Source organism: Microtus ochrogaster, unplaced genomic scaffold (genome assembly GCF_000317375.1).
Source record: "Microtus ochrogaster isolate Prairie Vole_2 unplaced genomic scaffold, MicOch1.0 UNK1, whole genome shotgun sequence".
NCBI lineage: Eukaryota > Metazoa > Chordata > Mammalia > Rodentia > Cricetidae > Microtus > Microtus ochrogaster.
In genome coordinates, this window is record NW_004949099.1 from 37,413,071 (window position 1) to 37,428,905 (window position 15,835).

At 47.4% G+C, this 15,835-nt stretch overlaps 1 protein-coding gene across 1 annotated transcript in view; it reads right to left on the minus strand.

Annotated features, from left to right (window-relative positions):
• The window catches only part of Clstn3 (calsyntenin 3), a 31,837-nt gene that overhangs the window by 5,735 nt on the left and 10,267 nt on the right, over positions 1-15,835 (minus strand). Inside the window, exons 9-16 of the mRNA XM_005365186.2 lie at positions 13,229-13,391; positions 12,628-12,681; positions 11,738-11,895; positions 11,460-11,608; positions 3,637-3,863; positions 2,978-3,148; positions 1,795-1,940; positions 1,254-1,389 (exon numbers count right to left, since the gene is read on the minus strand). Coding sequence (XP_005365243.1) covers positions 1,254-1,389; positions 1,795-1,940; positions 2,978-3,148; positions 3,637-3,863; positions 11,460-11,608; positions 11,738-11,895; positions 12,628-12,681; positions 13,229-13,391 — 1,204 coding nt within the window. The remainder of the gene's footprint in view (positions 1-1,253; positions 1,390-1,794; positions 1,941-2,977; positions 3,149-3,636; positions 3,864-11,459; positions 11,609-11,737; positions 11,896-12,627; positions 12,682-13,228; positions 13,392-15,835) is intronic.

Here is a 15,835-nt window from a genome sequence, read left to right on the forward strand (position 1 = left end):
AGATAGATAGATAGATAGATAGATAGATAGATAGATGATAGATAGATAGATAGATAGATAGATAGATAGATAGATAGATAGATAGATAGATAGACGGTGATAGATAGATAGATAGATAGATAGATAGATAGATAGATAGATAGATAGATAGATGCATGAAATATAGTAGAAACATAACATGCCTCAAAAGGTAGGTAGCCTCAATCTGACAGAAGCAGAGCTGATTTTTTTCTTTATACTCAGGCTTTCTCCTCCCGTCTTTTATTTTTTCTTTTGTAGTTAGGCAACTCTTAGTATTAGAAAACAAACGCTGAGCCACTGATAAAGTGAACCATCACCAGCAGGCAAGACTCCCCCATCCAAAGACAGCATTAGGCATGTGTTGGTTTAGAAATGTCCTGGGATTATACATAGAACATACAATTACATGTTTAATAGTGCCTACTCTTTCTGGGAGGGGGGGTAGCTATCCTGTAATTCTTTCTTTGTATTGCATTTATTTATTTATTTGGTGTGTGTGTGTTAATGCATATCCCACAGTACACGTGTAGCGGTCAGAACCCAACTTGCAGGAGTCAGTCTCTCTTTTTACTGTGCAGGTCCCGGTGCTTAAACTCAAACTCAAACTCAGGTCATTAGACTTGATAGCCAAGTGTCTTTGCCTGATGAACCATTTTGCTACCCCCCCTCATTGTTCTTCTTTTGCTCTCTCTCTCTCTCTCTCTCTCTCTCTCTCTCTCTCTCTCCCTCTCCCTCTCCCTCTCCCTCTCTCTTCTTTTTAATAGACAGATCTCACCAATAGCCTAGTCAGGCTTCCCTCCTGTCTGGGCCAGCCTCTTGAGTGCTGGCATCCTAAGAATGCACCACCACACATAACTCCTAAACGTCCTTTTTATACCCCTAGTAGCATCTTCAGGTAGTGCCAGTGTGCTACAGGCACCAAATAAATAACTTTACTACAGAAGATCTCTAGATCCCAGCTAACTAGACTCTGGGAGCAGGAAGGGCAGCAAGAATAATAAAATGCCTACGCACCACACTGCCTTGTGATTCCAGGCTTGAGCACCCTGCACTGACTCAGGATTCACCTTCACAGCGGGGTTAACCGTCCAGGGGGATGCAGAGGTGACCCCACAGCCATCACTAGGGCAGGTACCACAGAGAGCAGAATCTACTGCCTTGCCCTCCTTCGCTCCCAAGGATATAGGGATAGGGGTCATGCCACACTCCTCGTCCCCACCCAGCTTACGTACTGGAGTTCCGGTGGGAGCTGGCCAGGCTGTGTCCAGCCATCTCAGGAGGAGGCTGGTGACCCCGGTGCAGGAACTGCTGTGAGCTGAGAACATGGCTGGGGTGGGCCACCCGGTTCATGCTATGCAGGACGTTGACCTAGGGAACGGGAAGGCTTTTGAGGTACAACCGCTTCTTCCCAGGGCCTGTTCCACCCCCTCCAAGCTCACTCGGTACTCCCATCTCTCTCTCGTTTGGGGTGGGGCTCATACCACGTAATGTGTGTGGGGATCAGAGGACAACTTGCAGGAGACAGTTCTCTCTGTCTGCCATGCGGGTTCTGAGGACCGACTTCAGACAGGCCACTGGGCTTAGCAACGAGTCTTATCACCTTAACTATCACCTCACGTTCCCTCCTTCTCTTCCTCCTCCACCTGTCATGAGTCTAGGAATCTTCAAAGCAACAAAGTCCCTGTCCATCAAGCATCTCTCTGAGTCCAGTGCATCCCGGCTCCTTGCCAAGAACAGCGGGTGACCTAGAAGGGAAAGGGATCCTCTGGGTACCTCCACAATGAACTCGTTGCTGGAGTAGCGGCCATTCATCTCCGAGCAGGAAAGCCTGAATTTCCTGGCATACAGGGTGGCTCCATGCCGAAGCTGATACCGAGCTTGCCTCAGGATCTCTTCATACACAGTGATGGTCTCCACCCCTGGGGAATAAGGAGACAAGCTCAGTGGAGAGGCCAGTGAAGGGAGGTTCAGGGCAGCACCCTGTCTCAGGCTCCAACCAGTTGACAACGCAGTGGGAGGGCTGGTTAGCCCCATCCCTCAACAGAGGCATAAGCTGATGTCTAGGAGAAGAAACACTCCCACACACTCCGATCTACAGGGGTAGAGTAAGCAAAGCCACGTTTGCCTCTCTGCCCTTCTCACCAAGACTTGTGGCTTCTGAGACTCCCCAGGGAATGAAAGAATCTAGATAGTTATAGAAGAGAAGGTAAAGGCGTCTCCAAGGGAAGGAAGGTAATAAGCAGAAGGGGCCCAGCCTTGGTGGGGCCAGGAATGGAAAGGGACCGGTGTCATCGTTTCCCATTCCCCTCCGGGATGCAGCTGCCTCCAGGAACCACCAAACCATCGCTCCCCACCGTCACTGAGTGAGCACCTAAAGCTATGGTGGATGCAGGAAAGGACAGATAAACACACCAGAGAGCCACAAGAATCGAAAGCTGGTAGGGGAAGACCGAGGAAGGAGAGCGATGCAGACATCTGAAGGGAAGGGACATGGAATATAACGAGGAGAGGAGGGGAGCCAGGCTCTGGAGAGCAAAGGGGAAGAGATGGCTTCAGAGCCTTTGACCAGGCACGTGTCCCTCGATCTGGAAGCCAGAAGGCCTTCCAGCTAAGAAGGAACAAAATAGCATTTGACCAACATCCTGGGAAGGAGGAACCATGTGCTTAATCGAGGGAAGGCCACACACACACACCACACACACACGCACGCACGCACATGCACACACACACACACACACACCGCACACATGCACATCACACACATGTGCGCGCGCGCACATACACACACCACACACACACACCACACACACGCACACACATACATAGATGCGCGCATGCACACAAAAGTACATACCACACACACTCGCACGCACGCGCGCACGCACACACACACACACACACACGCACACACACACACACACACACACACACACGACACACCCCGGGCCTCACTGACCAGCAATGGTGAGGTAGGCAGATGTGTTGGTGAGCTCCAGGCCTCGCTGCTGCAGGGATGCCATGTCCAAGAGCAGGCTTTCTCTCTCAGGGTCCAGGTCATCTCCCACCAGAGAAATTTCACAGCCATCCAGGTTGTGTACAATCTCGTCGGACATGCGTGTGTCTGTCACTGTGGGGGGAGTCGGGGTCAAGGTCAGAGCTGTACCCAATAAGGTTCTGAGACCCAGACATGGTCATTGCATGCTGGTCACTCCTCCCCGCTCCCAGGGCCATTCCTTAAGGAAGGTAAACATATCTCGAATCATGCAACATTTTGTTATACTCATGACTTCCCACGGGCTCTGGGTTTTTGTTTTTGTTTTTGTTTTTAATTTTTAGAGACAGGGTTTTCTCCGTAGCTTTTGGTTCCTGTCCTGGAACTAGTTCTTGTACACCAGGCTGGCCTCGAACTCACAGAGATCCACCTGCCTCTGCCTCCCGAGTGCTGGGATTAAAGGCGTGTGCCACCACCGCCCGGCTTGCGCTCTGGTTTTTAAGGGTGAGCTGTTCTCAGTCACACTGACACAAGAGAAAGCCTTTCCACTCCATCTCCACAGTCATTCCACTCACAGACATCACTGTTCTCTGGAACGTATCACTCCTTGGGGTTATCCCTACCTGTGCCCTGCCAACTCTCATCTGCTTTGGTCTCCACCTGGTGAGAAATGGAGCAGGTGATCTGAAGATCAGGGAACAAAGGAACCCCCTCGGGTCCCTCAAAGTCTACCGCTGGGCGGGCAAAATGAGCCGTGCCACTCAGAAGGATCTGGGGAGCATCAGGCTGTAGGACCACCACATAGCCTTCCACTTCAGGGATGGAGACACAGGACTCTTCACTGAAGCACCTGCATGAGAAGAGAGGCAGCTTGTCACTCCCTGAGAGACCCAGAGTCTGCCCAAGCATGACGGCACACACCGTTAATACCAGCACTTGGTGACAGAGGCCTGCGGATCTCTGTGAGTTCAAGGCCAACCAGAGTTACACAGTGAGACAGTGTCTCAAGAAACACAAGTCCAGAGTCTGTTTCACACCTCTGAGCTCCCACCTCTGCACCAGAGAACCATTTCAGAGCTAGTGAGGAGAGAGGAAAAGGCAGCATCAACCTCCCTCTACCCATCCCCCACAGCAAAGTCCTTCCTTGTATGGCATTGCTGCAGAAAAAACAAGGGTAAGATAGCCTCAGCCTACAGGGTAGTCGCGTCACCAAGGCTGTAAACCATGGAATGTTTGTCATGTCCTATTTTAGCAAATGAAAAAAATAAAAGAAATTGAATTATCAAAAACATACATACATTGAGATAGTCTTACTATTTCGCATCCTCTTTCTGCTGTTCCACCAAGCGTGGTAACACATGTCTGTAATCCCAGCGCTCAAGGGGCTGAGACAAGAGGATTGCAAATTCAAGGGCTAAGATTCTGTCTCAAAAAATGAACATAAAAAATTAAATATATAGACATAGTTCTTTACCTAGTGAAAGTTACATGGGTTCAGTAAATTATCTGTCAAAATATGTACCCCTAAATATCCAACACTAAGAGTGGGTTAGAATGGAGTATCTATCAATAATGTCCGTGTATGGGGGGCAGGGATGTTCTATCTCCTTTACTGGACATCTGCCCAGAAGACTTGCTCAGCCAACCCACCAGCTATGCTTCGAGACACTCTTCTAGCCCCACCCTGACCCCTCACAGTCTCAAGCTCTTGTTAGCTTATGAAGCATTCTGTCTGTTATTTCCTTAAGTAGCGTTTCTGGTAAGGATAGGATACCAAAGCTTGGAGTCCTGCATGGCACTGCATGCCTCTATTGCAGCATTCAGGAGACTGAGGCTGGAGGATTACTGAGTTCAAGGCTACACATCAGAGCACCAAGACAGCCCTGGCTAGAAAGCAAGACCTGCATCAAAAAAAGGTATATGATACGTAGAGTTTAACAATCCTAGACACTAATTACCAAACAGAAGGATGTTACGGTGATGTAGTGTCGTACATCACATGTTTAGAACAGCATTATTCATCGTGAACTTATTAAAGATTCTTCAGTTCCTGCAATAGAAGTAGTTCTGTCCACTATATTAAGCTATATTAAGTAATATATTAATATAGTAAATCAACAATCAATATTTTGGTATCTCTGTTACTGATGACTGTAATCACAGCATGATTATTATCTACTTCAAACATATGATTCACTATACTAAAAAAAAAAAAAAAAAATCCTTGGCTCTTCCAGGATACTATAGTTCAGTTCCCAGTATATCATGTTGGGTAACTCACGCTCCAGGAACACTGATGCCCCCTTCTGGCCTCCAAGAGCACTTGCACACAGGAGCACATGACATGCATACATGTAAGTAAAATAGTTGAAAAGTAGAATTTGGGGAACGTGGTAGTAACTCAATAAAAGAACAACATTCTAACTTGGCATGATGGTGCACACCTGTAATCCTAGCACTCAGGAGACAGAGGCAGGTGGGTCCCTGTGGTTTCTTGGCCAACTAGTCTACAAATCAAGATCCAAGCCAACCAGTGCTACCTGGGGAGGCTGTATATAAATGCCAGAATAAAATAAACAAACAAATGTTGGGAAAGGGAAGGAAGGAAGGACATACTGGGCCACACAAGCAGTATTTGCTGCAGTCAAGGCTTCAGATAGAGTCTCACTGAGGACCATGTTTGAAGCCCTGATTTGTACCAGGTAAAATTTCCTTCCCCGTCTCTCACCATCTTCCTGCACCTTCTGCCATGGGACAATGAAGCAAGACATCCTTCACCATACACTAGTGCCTCAGTCTCGGCATCCCTCTAGAAGTATTTTATAAATCCCCCAGTTTCGGCTATTGTATCATATAACAAAGTAAGTCAGGAAATTGGGACCAGAGAAGCAGGGGGTTGCAATAACAAATGTCAAAACTGTGAAAGCAGCTTTGGAGCCAGGAAATAAGTTAGAGGCTGAAGCAGTTTTGAAAAGGATGCTGGGGAGCAAACGGGTTGTGTTTCCATAAATGGAGGATTAAGAAGATTCTGTTGAGGATTCAGCGAGAAGAAATTTTGTTTTATTTTGTGAGTTTTGTTTTGTTTTATTTTGACAAGTTTCTTCCCAAGCCCAGAGCTCACAAGTTGGTTATTCTGGACTGCCAGAGAACTCTGAGGATCCACTGCCTCCATCACCGCAATTTCCCTAACCATCTCAGCGCTAGGGTTACAGATGCACACCACTCCTGGCTTCTTCATGGGAGGATTGGGGATCTGAAATCAGGTCTCATGCTTGAGTAGTCTGCTCTTTACCTATGGAGCCATCTCCCCAGCATGGAACTTCTTACAGATGACTGAAGATATCATAATCAGGATTCTGCTAGAGATATGGTTCACAAAGGCCATTCTACTGAAGTCTCATGGGGAGATGAAAGGGCAGACTCTCTGGTGGAAAGCCAGAGTAACGGCCATCCTTGTATATACTGGGCAAGGACTGAGCTGTGTTTTGCCTGGTATATATTTTTGGAAGCAGAGCTTAAAGTCAATGAACAAGAACAGCTGGTAGGGGCTGGAAAAAAATTGTTTAGCAGTGGAGAGAGCTTCCTGCTCTTCCAAAGGATCCTAATCCAGTTCCCGGCAGTTCGGCAGTTCGTAACTGCCTGGGACTCCAGCTCCAGGGGATCGGATGCTCTTCTGGATTTCATAGGCACTCACAAGCACATGCACAAACACACATGCGTACGTGTAAATAAAAGATACTCTCTTTAAAGGAGAGTTAGTGCAAGAAACTCAAAGGCAAATCTGAAGAAGTTGCCTGAGTGCCTTTAGTCAGAGGATTACAATAAAAAGAAGACTAATTTAAAGATTGAATTCCGTAACTCAAAAGCAAACAGCTTCTGGATCGGAAGGATTCACAGCCTCCCAAGTAAAGAATGAGCGAACAGGCAGACAAAAATGTAACTAGATGATCCTTTGATAAAGGGATCAGTGTGGACAAAAGGAAGGTGCTGAATATCAAGACGTTGGAAAAATAAAGGCGGTCAGAGATCTTCAAAGCAGCCCCAGGGCGTGGCAAGAAATCAACATTCCAGGCCGGGGTCACTTCAGGTCTCTGCTCCCTATAGTCCAGAACCCTCCTCCCTCCACCCACTCCCAAGGTCATGGTTCAGCCATCCCAAGTGCAGCTGGATCACCTACAAGAGCACACACAGGCGTTGGTAGCATCCATGTGAGAGAAAGGGGCATGGTTCATTTCCACCTGATTTCAAACGATGTCACAGAGAGCCCCGAGAGTCAAGAGGGCAGAGACAATACAGACGATATTAGGGCCATACTGAAAGGAACAGTCAGTCTTCTAGGGCAATGAAGATGAAATCACCAGAGACCGCAGAGCTGAAGCGCTCCCAGCATGGGTCATTGGCCTGACAAAGCCACTGTAGAAACTGTCTCATAACTGATCCCAGCAAGTCAGGGAAGGAGGGCTGTCTGGTGCCTCCTGGCTGACCTCATCCCAGAACGTCTAGGAGCAGCACAAGGAGTCAAGGGTTATTTGAAAGCTTCTGTTTTGTTTTACTTTCTTTTGTTTTGTGATGGGGACCTCATATAACCCAGGGTGACTTCCAACTCTCTGTATAGCCAAGGATGACCTTCAACTCCTGAGCCTCCTGTCTCTACCTCCTGAGTGCTGCAATTATAAATCACGCAGCATGGATTTGTGGTGTGCTGGGACTCAGATCCAGGAGAAGCAATACTACCAGCTGAGCTATAGCTCTAACTCATTAGTCTGAAATCTTAAGATTCCAATTAGCGTGGCTAGGGAGACAGTTACACCAGCAAAGTACTCATGACACAAGCAGGAATACCTGAATTCAGATCTCCAGCACCCACATAAAAGCTAGGCGTGGTGATGCATGCCTGTACCCGAAGTGCTGGAGTGGCAGAGGCAGGAGGATCTTTGAACTTACTAGCTAGCCAATCGAGGCAAATTGGCACACTCCAGTGAGAGGAGCTGTCCCAAAGAAAAAGGTGGAAAGTGATTGAGAAGGACACGTGGTGTTGACCTCTGGCCTCCACTCATGTGCACACACATGTTCACATACAAACAAGTGCATGGATGCACACACAAAAAAGAAAGTAAGACGGGATATTAGATATGTATGGTGAGGCATACTTATAACTCCAGCACTCAGAAGGCTGAAGCTGGAGGGTCACAGGTTCAAGGCCAGCTTGGGCTGCTTAGTGAAATGCTTTCTGGGCAGGACAGCATGTTTTTTTAAAAGTAGCTTTGAAAGGGTGAAGGATTTTGCACAGGCAGAAGTTAGAGCAAGATGAAGAACACACTTTAAGGAGTCACAGGGTGAAAGGCAATAAAGCCAATAGATAGCATGGCTTGAACCAAAAGCAGAGGCTGTGCATCAGTGACCACTGTTCAGCCTGCAGTTTTCTGACACAGACATCATGGTGTCTTTTTCATTAGAAAACAGTCTGGTTTGAGTTAGACATGGTAGTGTACACCTATAATCCCAGCGTGTGAGAGGCTGAAACAGGAGGGTCTTAAGTTCAAAGTCAGCCAGCATTAAATGCCAAGACCATGTATTTAAAAGAAGAGGAGGAGGAGGAAGAGGAGAAAGCAAAAGCAAAAACATAAAGACTTGTTTAATATCACTGGCCTAGTCTGGAGTACGGGTGAAGCAGAATTAAATCAACTGGTTAGGAAGGTAAACAGGGTAGAGTAATGAGGGATTGAAATTAAATTTCAGATGCCCAAGGTCAGGGACTTGACAATAGATGGGGCATGAAGGACAAATACAGAGAGGAGTCAAAGATAACCCAGCCTGAGTGACTTCAAGGTCAGAGATACCATTAGAAAAGAAATTAGAAGCCCTGGTCCCTTTGGGCATGGGTTATTTAAACTCAATTATTTCAGCTTCGGTTTATCTAGGCTGAGGCTACAGCAAATAGGACTAAAGTCAAGAACCACAAGAGGACAAAGTTAAGAAAAGATGGCAACCATCTATCCAGAGGCTAATGTCGAGTAGGCAGGCTCTCCAAGAAATACATTGTTCCGATTTTAAATCATTTAATTCTGCCAATCCTGATGGTACAGTTCTACAATTGCAACTACTAGAGAGGTTGAGGCAGGAGGATTGCAAATTTAAGGCCTGCCTGAGCTACAGAACAAGTTCACAGGCATCCTTGTCAACTTAATAAGAACCTGTTTCTCCAAATATAATGTGAGAATAAAGCCAGGGATAGAGCTCAGTGATTGGGCGCTTGCCTGTTATGCACAAGGCCTTAGTACCAACAAATATTGGGGGTGGGGCAACTTGCATTTAAGCATTGACCAAATGATTGCATAAATCTGACTTTAAATGATCAGAAATCCAGACATTGGAAACAGTTCTTTCCTCTGAAACACATCCTTCTCTGATTGGCATCTGTTTCTGCAGTGAGCTGGACACACACACACACACACACACACACACACACACACCTACCTACCCACCTCCAAATATCTCCCTATGACTTCAGGGTAGTGAGCTGGACCAGCCACATAGTAGCCTACAGGAAAGTAAGGGCTGCAGCGTATTAGCTTGAGATGGAAAGATGCTCGCCTAGCATGTACTTGATCTCCTAATCTATATAAACTGATATGGTGACATGTGCCTACAACCATAGCGTTTGAGAAATAAAAGCTAGAGGACAGAAAGTCCAGTGCCATCCTTAGTTATATAGTGACTTTGAGGCCAGCATGAACTACATGAGACCCGAGAGAGAGAGAGAGAGAGAGAGAGAGAGAGAGAGAGAGAGAGAGAGAGAGAGAGAAATAAAGGTGAGAAAGGAAGAAACTTCATTTAAAAAATGTCAAGACCTCTTCCCTCTTCAGAAAAGGCCAAAATCAGTTTCCAAGTCCTTAATAAGCCTCTAGTCTAGGCCTGAATGAGGCAGCAAAGACATTGACACATGCCCTTCTGGGATGCCCCTGCCAGAGTTCCGCCCTTGGCCAAACACAGTTCTCTCCTCTATGTAGCTCCTAAGTACATGGAGGGAGTGAGGAGGCTTCTTGCTTGCTGAGGGATGAAATTCTGATTTAGAATTCTGATTAGAGGGGTGGAGACATGGCTCGGTGGCTAAGAGCATTGGCTGCGCTTCCAGAGGCCCCAGGTTCAATTCACAGCAACCACATGGCACCTCTGCACAGGTTGTAACTCCAATCCTAGGGGATCTACCAATGCCCTCATCTGGCCTCTGCCAGCACTGCACAAACAGTACGTAGACATACATGCAGGCAAAACACACACACACACACACACACACACACACACACACACACATAAATGATTCTTTACAAAAGAGCCTCTGACTAGTACACAGTGGGGTTCATACAGCTCTGATCCATGTCCACAAGATGCTCAATACTCTGTGACCTTCAACTCCACCGTGTATCCTCATGACAGTTAAGACCCCAGTTCCTCCCACAGGTCTGGCTTCAGCCTCATGATTGTGCCCAGTTACTAGAGATCCTAGGGTCCCTTTCCCAAGATAGCTGAAGTCAGATGCTCCAGGAAATTTGTGGAGAAACTGAGGCAGAGAAGGGAGAACACATGAAATTTGAATCTGTAATTGTATAGTCCACCCACTAGATGGCGGTAGCTCCTAAAACTGCCCTAAGGACCATAACTAGGGTGAAACAGAACAGGCACTCTGGCGAGCATTTGCTCTGGGTTCTAGCATTTTGTTCATAACAATTCCACCAGTCAAGCTCTCTTATTCCTCGAGCTGTATTTTAAAATATCCGATAAATACTTAAACCTTGAAATCCACAGTTTTTCTGCTAAGGAGCTCAAAAATCATCCCATTAGAATGCAAAGTTCAGCAAACTTTTCCTGTGAAGGACCAGCATCTCTCTGTTTTGGAGATACACAATCCCAGTCCCAGCTACTCACCTGCCAGCACACTATAAAAACAGTTATGAACAGTAGACAAACAGGCGGGCTGTGTTCCACTAGAACTGCCCAGAATAGACAGCAGCCCAGATTTGGCCTGGGACCATTCATGGCTCAGGTTCATCACATTCATTTTGCAAGAACTTCGTGAAGTAAGATTAAAATAGGCAAAAGCAAGTAGAGTTCACCATTTGCCCAAGGTCATCCAAACAAGTAGTATCAAGTCAGAATTAATGTCAGGTTCCTCAGCTTCCAATCTTCTCTGTCCCATTTTATATATCAGCATAGAGAAGATTCAGAACCCCCAAACCCTGACAACACAGTTTTGCAGAGAGGAACAGATTGGGAAACAAGATTCTGATCCAAGCCCTTCTATCAACAGGACCTTCAACAGGTGAGCTGCCCTCTCTCGGTACTCAGGGACGTGAAATGAGGAAGGTAGGCTAGCTCTAGTGATGTCCTAAGACCAAAGAGTGACACCGGCGCTACTCCATAAGTTGACCTCCCACCCAACACTCACTTGACAGCAGTGGTGAGGCGCAAGGGCCTGACTCCGGGTGTGGCAAAGCGCAGAGTGTTCATGTAAGCCACATGCTGCAGGGCATGGTTGAAGGTCTCCACATCATCCCCCTCCAGGGTGAGCAGGGACTGCGAGGGGTTCACGTGGACCTGGGTCCCAGACACAGACACAGCTGAGAGCAACACCAGGTGGCGGGAGAGGAAAGGTGCTGAAGTGTGGAGGGGTTAAGGGTAGGGCAGAGGCATGCTGGGAAAGAGAGGGAATGGAAGGGGCTATACCTTCATGCCTTTGCCCAGGCTCTCGAAATCCCTATAGTCCAGCCCCTCCCGACATGCATAGAGGCACTCGATGACCTCACGGCTCTCCAGGCGACCTGAACGCACGCTGAAACCAGCCAGGTAGCCATGGAAGTAGTGGTGGATCTGCAAGGGGTCTCCTAGGGCAGGAACACAGGGGCAGGCCAGGTGGTAAGAGGAGAAAAGAGGAGCAGAGGAAAGATGGGGCCAAGGGCAGGGCTGATAGAAAGGGGAAAGGAAGACCATACAGAATGCTTGGGAAAGAAAATGAAAATATGGAAATAAAGGAGATGAGAGGTGAGAAAGAAGTGGACCTGTGGAGAGGGACGGAGAAGACCCATAAGGCAAAAGGCAGGACAGAATTTTTGCCTAGCATATGTGAGGCTCTGGGTTCTACCCAGAAAAATGAGTAGGGGAAGAAGGAAGACACAATGAGGAAGAAGGGGAGGAGGAGTGACCACGTAAACAGTTTCTGAGAGGAGAGAGAAGGGGAAAACCACAGTCACGAGTAGGAACATTGGAAACCACAGGAATGAAGAGGCTGTGAGAGGGGCAGTCCTCCCAGGGACGTGCAGGGAGACCGGGATGAATGTGTGTGATCTTCACAGATGCCTAGACTGTACCCTCCTGCTACCTGCTTTCTGCCATGTGGAAAGTCAGCAAGAGAAACGTTATTACATTCTTAAGCAGGAAAAGAACACCCGGAATCCAGGCAAGCTATGCACAGCCTTCCTGCTTCCAAAAAGGTGCCCCACTTGATACATGTTTAGAGACTCTACCAATGGTGTCACATGTCCGGAAACTAGAAAGGCTGGGTTGGGGCAGATAATCAGGATTAGAACGCTGCTCTCCAGTCCTCATACACAGTGTACCTGGGGTTGTGTCTGTACTGTTGTCTCCTTTTTCCTTCTCTTTGTTCTTCTCTTCTGGGAACCAAGAAAAAAGTGGCAGTGAGTTGAAGGCTGTGACATGAAGTTCTATAATTCCCCTACATCCTCTCAGGCCTTGTAGGATTTGTAGGCTCTCCACAAAGTCCCAGTCCCTCTTATGCCATGCCTGACTGCCCAATCGGGCAGGCCTCTGTTACAGGAGACAGGACAGTTCTGGTAAGATAAGAACACAAATGGAAGACTAGCAGTCCTCTGAAAGATTCCTGTCCTCCTTCATGGAAAAGGCTGTTGAAATTGTCATCTCTTTGAGAGAACAAAGTAGGAACTGCTGGAATCTCACTGTAGATTTATGGATGGAAATTCCACCAGGTTTAAGGCTCTGACCCACACAATGGGAGGGGGTAGTATCAGAAGCAGAGGTCTCCTCCAGCAGAGCTCATTTAGAGTAGCTACCCTGCCCAGCTGTACAGAGATTCAGAAGGTAGCCTCTGCAGAGGGGCAGGCCATCCTCACTCCTCACCTGGCCACCTCCCCCCATAGCCCTAAGCCGCTGAGTCTTTACTAAGAAGGTCGGAGGACTCACCAGTCCAGCAGGCCCCAATCATGAGCGCAGGTTCCCTCCTAGGTGGATGGATGAGACCATTGTCATGGATGAGAGCGGGGTCAAAGGAGATGCCATCAGTATAGAGTGTGACTGTAGGGAACTCAAGATTCAGGGCATAATGGTGCCACTCGTCATCACAGACCTGGGGTGCAGCGTGAGAGCAGGAGCCCCTCAGTGACTTGTTCTCCACGGAACTAGCCCCAGCCCTGCCCCATGTCCTGGAAACAGGACACTCCCACGTGTCCCCAGTTCTATCAGCAGGGCTTCCCACCCAGCCCAAGGAATAGTATTCTTGTCCAAAATCTGCAAGGCAGGCAACCGCGTACAGAAAACTCCATGGGTTAGGTGATGGAGGTGGGTGTTGTATCTTATCTGTTGCTTTCATTGGTTAAGTAATAAAGAAAACTGCCTTGGCCCTCTGATAGGGTAGAATTTAGATAGGAGGAGAAAACAGAACAGAATGCTGGGAGAAAGATTATCCCACTCCAGGCAGATGCAGGTTAAGATCATTCCTGGTAAGCCAGCTCATGGACTACACAGATTAATAGAAATGGGTTAGATCAATATGTAAGAGCTAGCCAATAAGAAACTGAAACTAATGGGCCAGGCAGTGTTTAAAAGAATACAGTTTCCGTGTAATTATTTCGGGGCATAAGCTAGCCATGTGGGCGGCCGGGTGCCAGGGACGCAGCCCCACCGCTCCTATTACAACAGAGTGGCACCTGACGTGATGGACTAAATCCACTTAAAAACCTGAGAAAGCTTAATTTTAATCAGAGAAAAAAAACAGAGTTTAACACAGCTTTTGGCTGTTAATTGGTGGCATGCTGTAGAGAGATTTCCTGATTCGGCATCAGCAGCAGAAAAAACGCTGCGTCATTTTAAAGCACAGAAAACTACAAACAGAGCTAAGCACAGGATTACATGCCTAAAGGCCAGTAACTCAGGAGGCTGAGACAGTAGAATCACTTGAGTCCAGGAGTTTGAAGGTCAGTGGGGCAACATGACAAACTCTTGTCTCAAAAAATAAAATAATAACAACAAAAAACCCACAATGTTGTAAATGAACTTTTCCCCAAGATATTTATGAATGGATAGGCAGATGACACTGTGATTTCCAAGGTGGTTTCTAACCCAATAGGAACCTCTGGGACTTCACTCTGCCATTTGTCCTGGAGTCATCAAGATGGAGGAGGAATGAGCAGAGGAAGGGGTAGAGGTCTCTTCCTTACCGAATTCCCAGTGTTGGGATCCCTCAAGGTTCAGGCATAAGCGCTCTCCCTCGCTCTATATCCCCTTCCTAGGGGCACCCTAGTCTGTTCATAGGTGCTCAGACTCCACATTCACACTGCAATACCCCCATGCCCATCCCCAGTACAGTGCTCTCCCCAAATTCTGGCCTTTCCACTCGAACTTCTCATGGCCACCTCAAATTTAACATGTATGAGATGGAAGCCAATATGCTTCCCAGCTCCCTCACATCCCATCTTCCACTCAAAGCACCAGCAGGTGCTTCCATCTCAGGCAGGGCCAAACAAAACTGACAGTCGCATCACCATGGTCACATATTCATGTGTCCCCAGGGCCTTTTGTGTGGAGTCACAATAGTTCCACCTGTTGACTTGCCTCCTCTTTTCTTCTTTGTACTGAAGACAGAACCCAGGACTTGAGCGTCCGAGACAAGCACTCTACTCTAAGCACATCCCTGGTCCATCTTTTTCAACTTTTTATTTCTGATTTTGTTGGTTGGGTTGGGGTTTGTTTGTTTGTTTGTTTGTTTGAGACAGAGTCTCTCCAGTAGCCCTGACTGTCCTAGAACTCACTTTTTAGACCTGGATGTCCTCAAACTCACTGAGATCTACCTGCCTCTGCCTCTGTCTCTGCCTCTGGAGTGTTGGATTAAAGGTGTGAGCCATTTGGTTTGGGTTTTTTGAGTCAAAGTCTCTTGTTGCCTGAGCTATCCTCAGTCTCACCAGGACCTTGAACTTCTGATCCCCCTGCATGCACCATGACACCTGGTTGTATGTGGTACTGATCCCATCCTCCACACGCAAACCAATGAATGCTTTCTCTTGGGGCCAAACAAAACTAACAGTTGTGGGTTTCTATGTAGGACTGCCATCAGTAGCTAGACACTCACCCAACTTAGTTATATCCCCCGAGACAAATGATGGTGGTGGTGGTGGTGGTGGTGGTGGTGGTGGTGGTGGTGGTGGTGATGATGGTGATGATGACAATAGTAGTGATGATGACGGTGATGATGGTGGTGGTGATGGTAGTGATGATGGTGGTGGTGATGGTGGTGATGATGGTGGGAGTGATGATGATGGTGATGATGATGATAGTGATGATGGTAGTGATGGTGGTGATGGTGATGATGGTGGTGGTGATGATGATGATGATAATGGTGGTGGTGAGGATGGTGATTAAAAAAAAAAACAAAGTCACACTAAACTACCAAGAAAGTCTTGAACTCTCAATCCTCCTATCTCAAGCTCTGAGGTAGCTGGGATCACTGGTCTGTGCCACTAGGCCTGGCTAACTTCCACTTCTCTGCCTCATGAGCATAGTCCTCCCACAACTCCT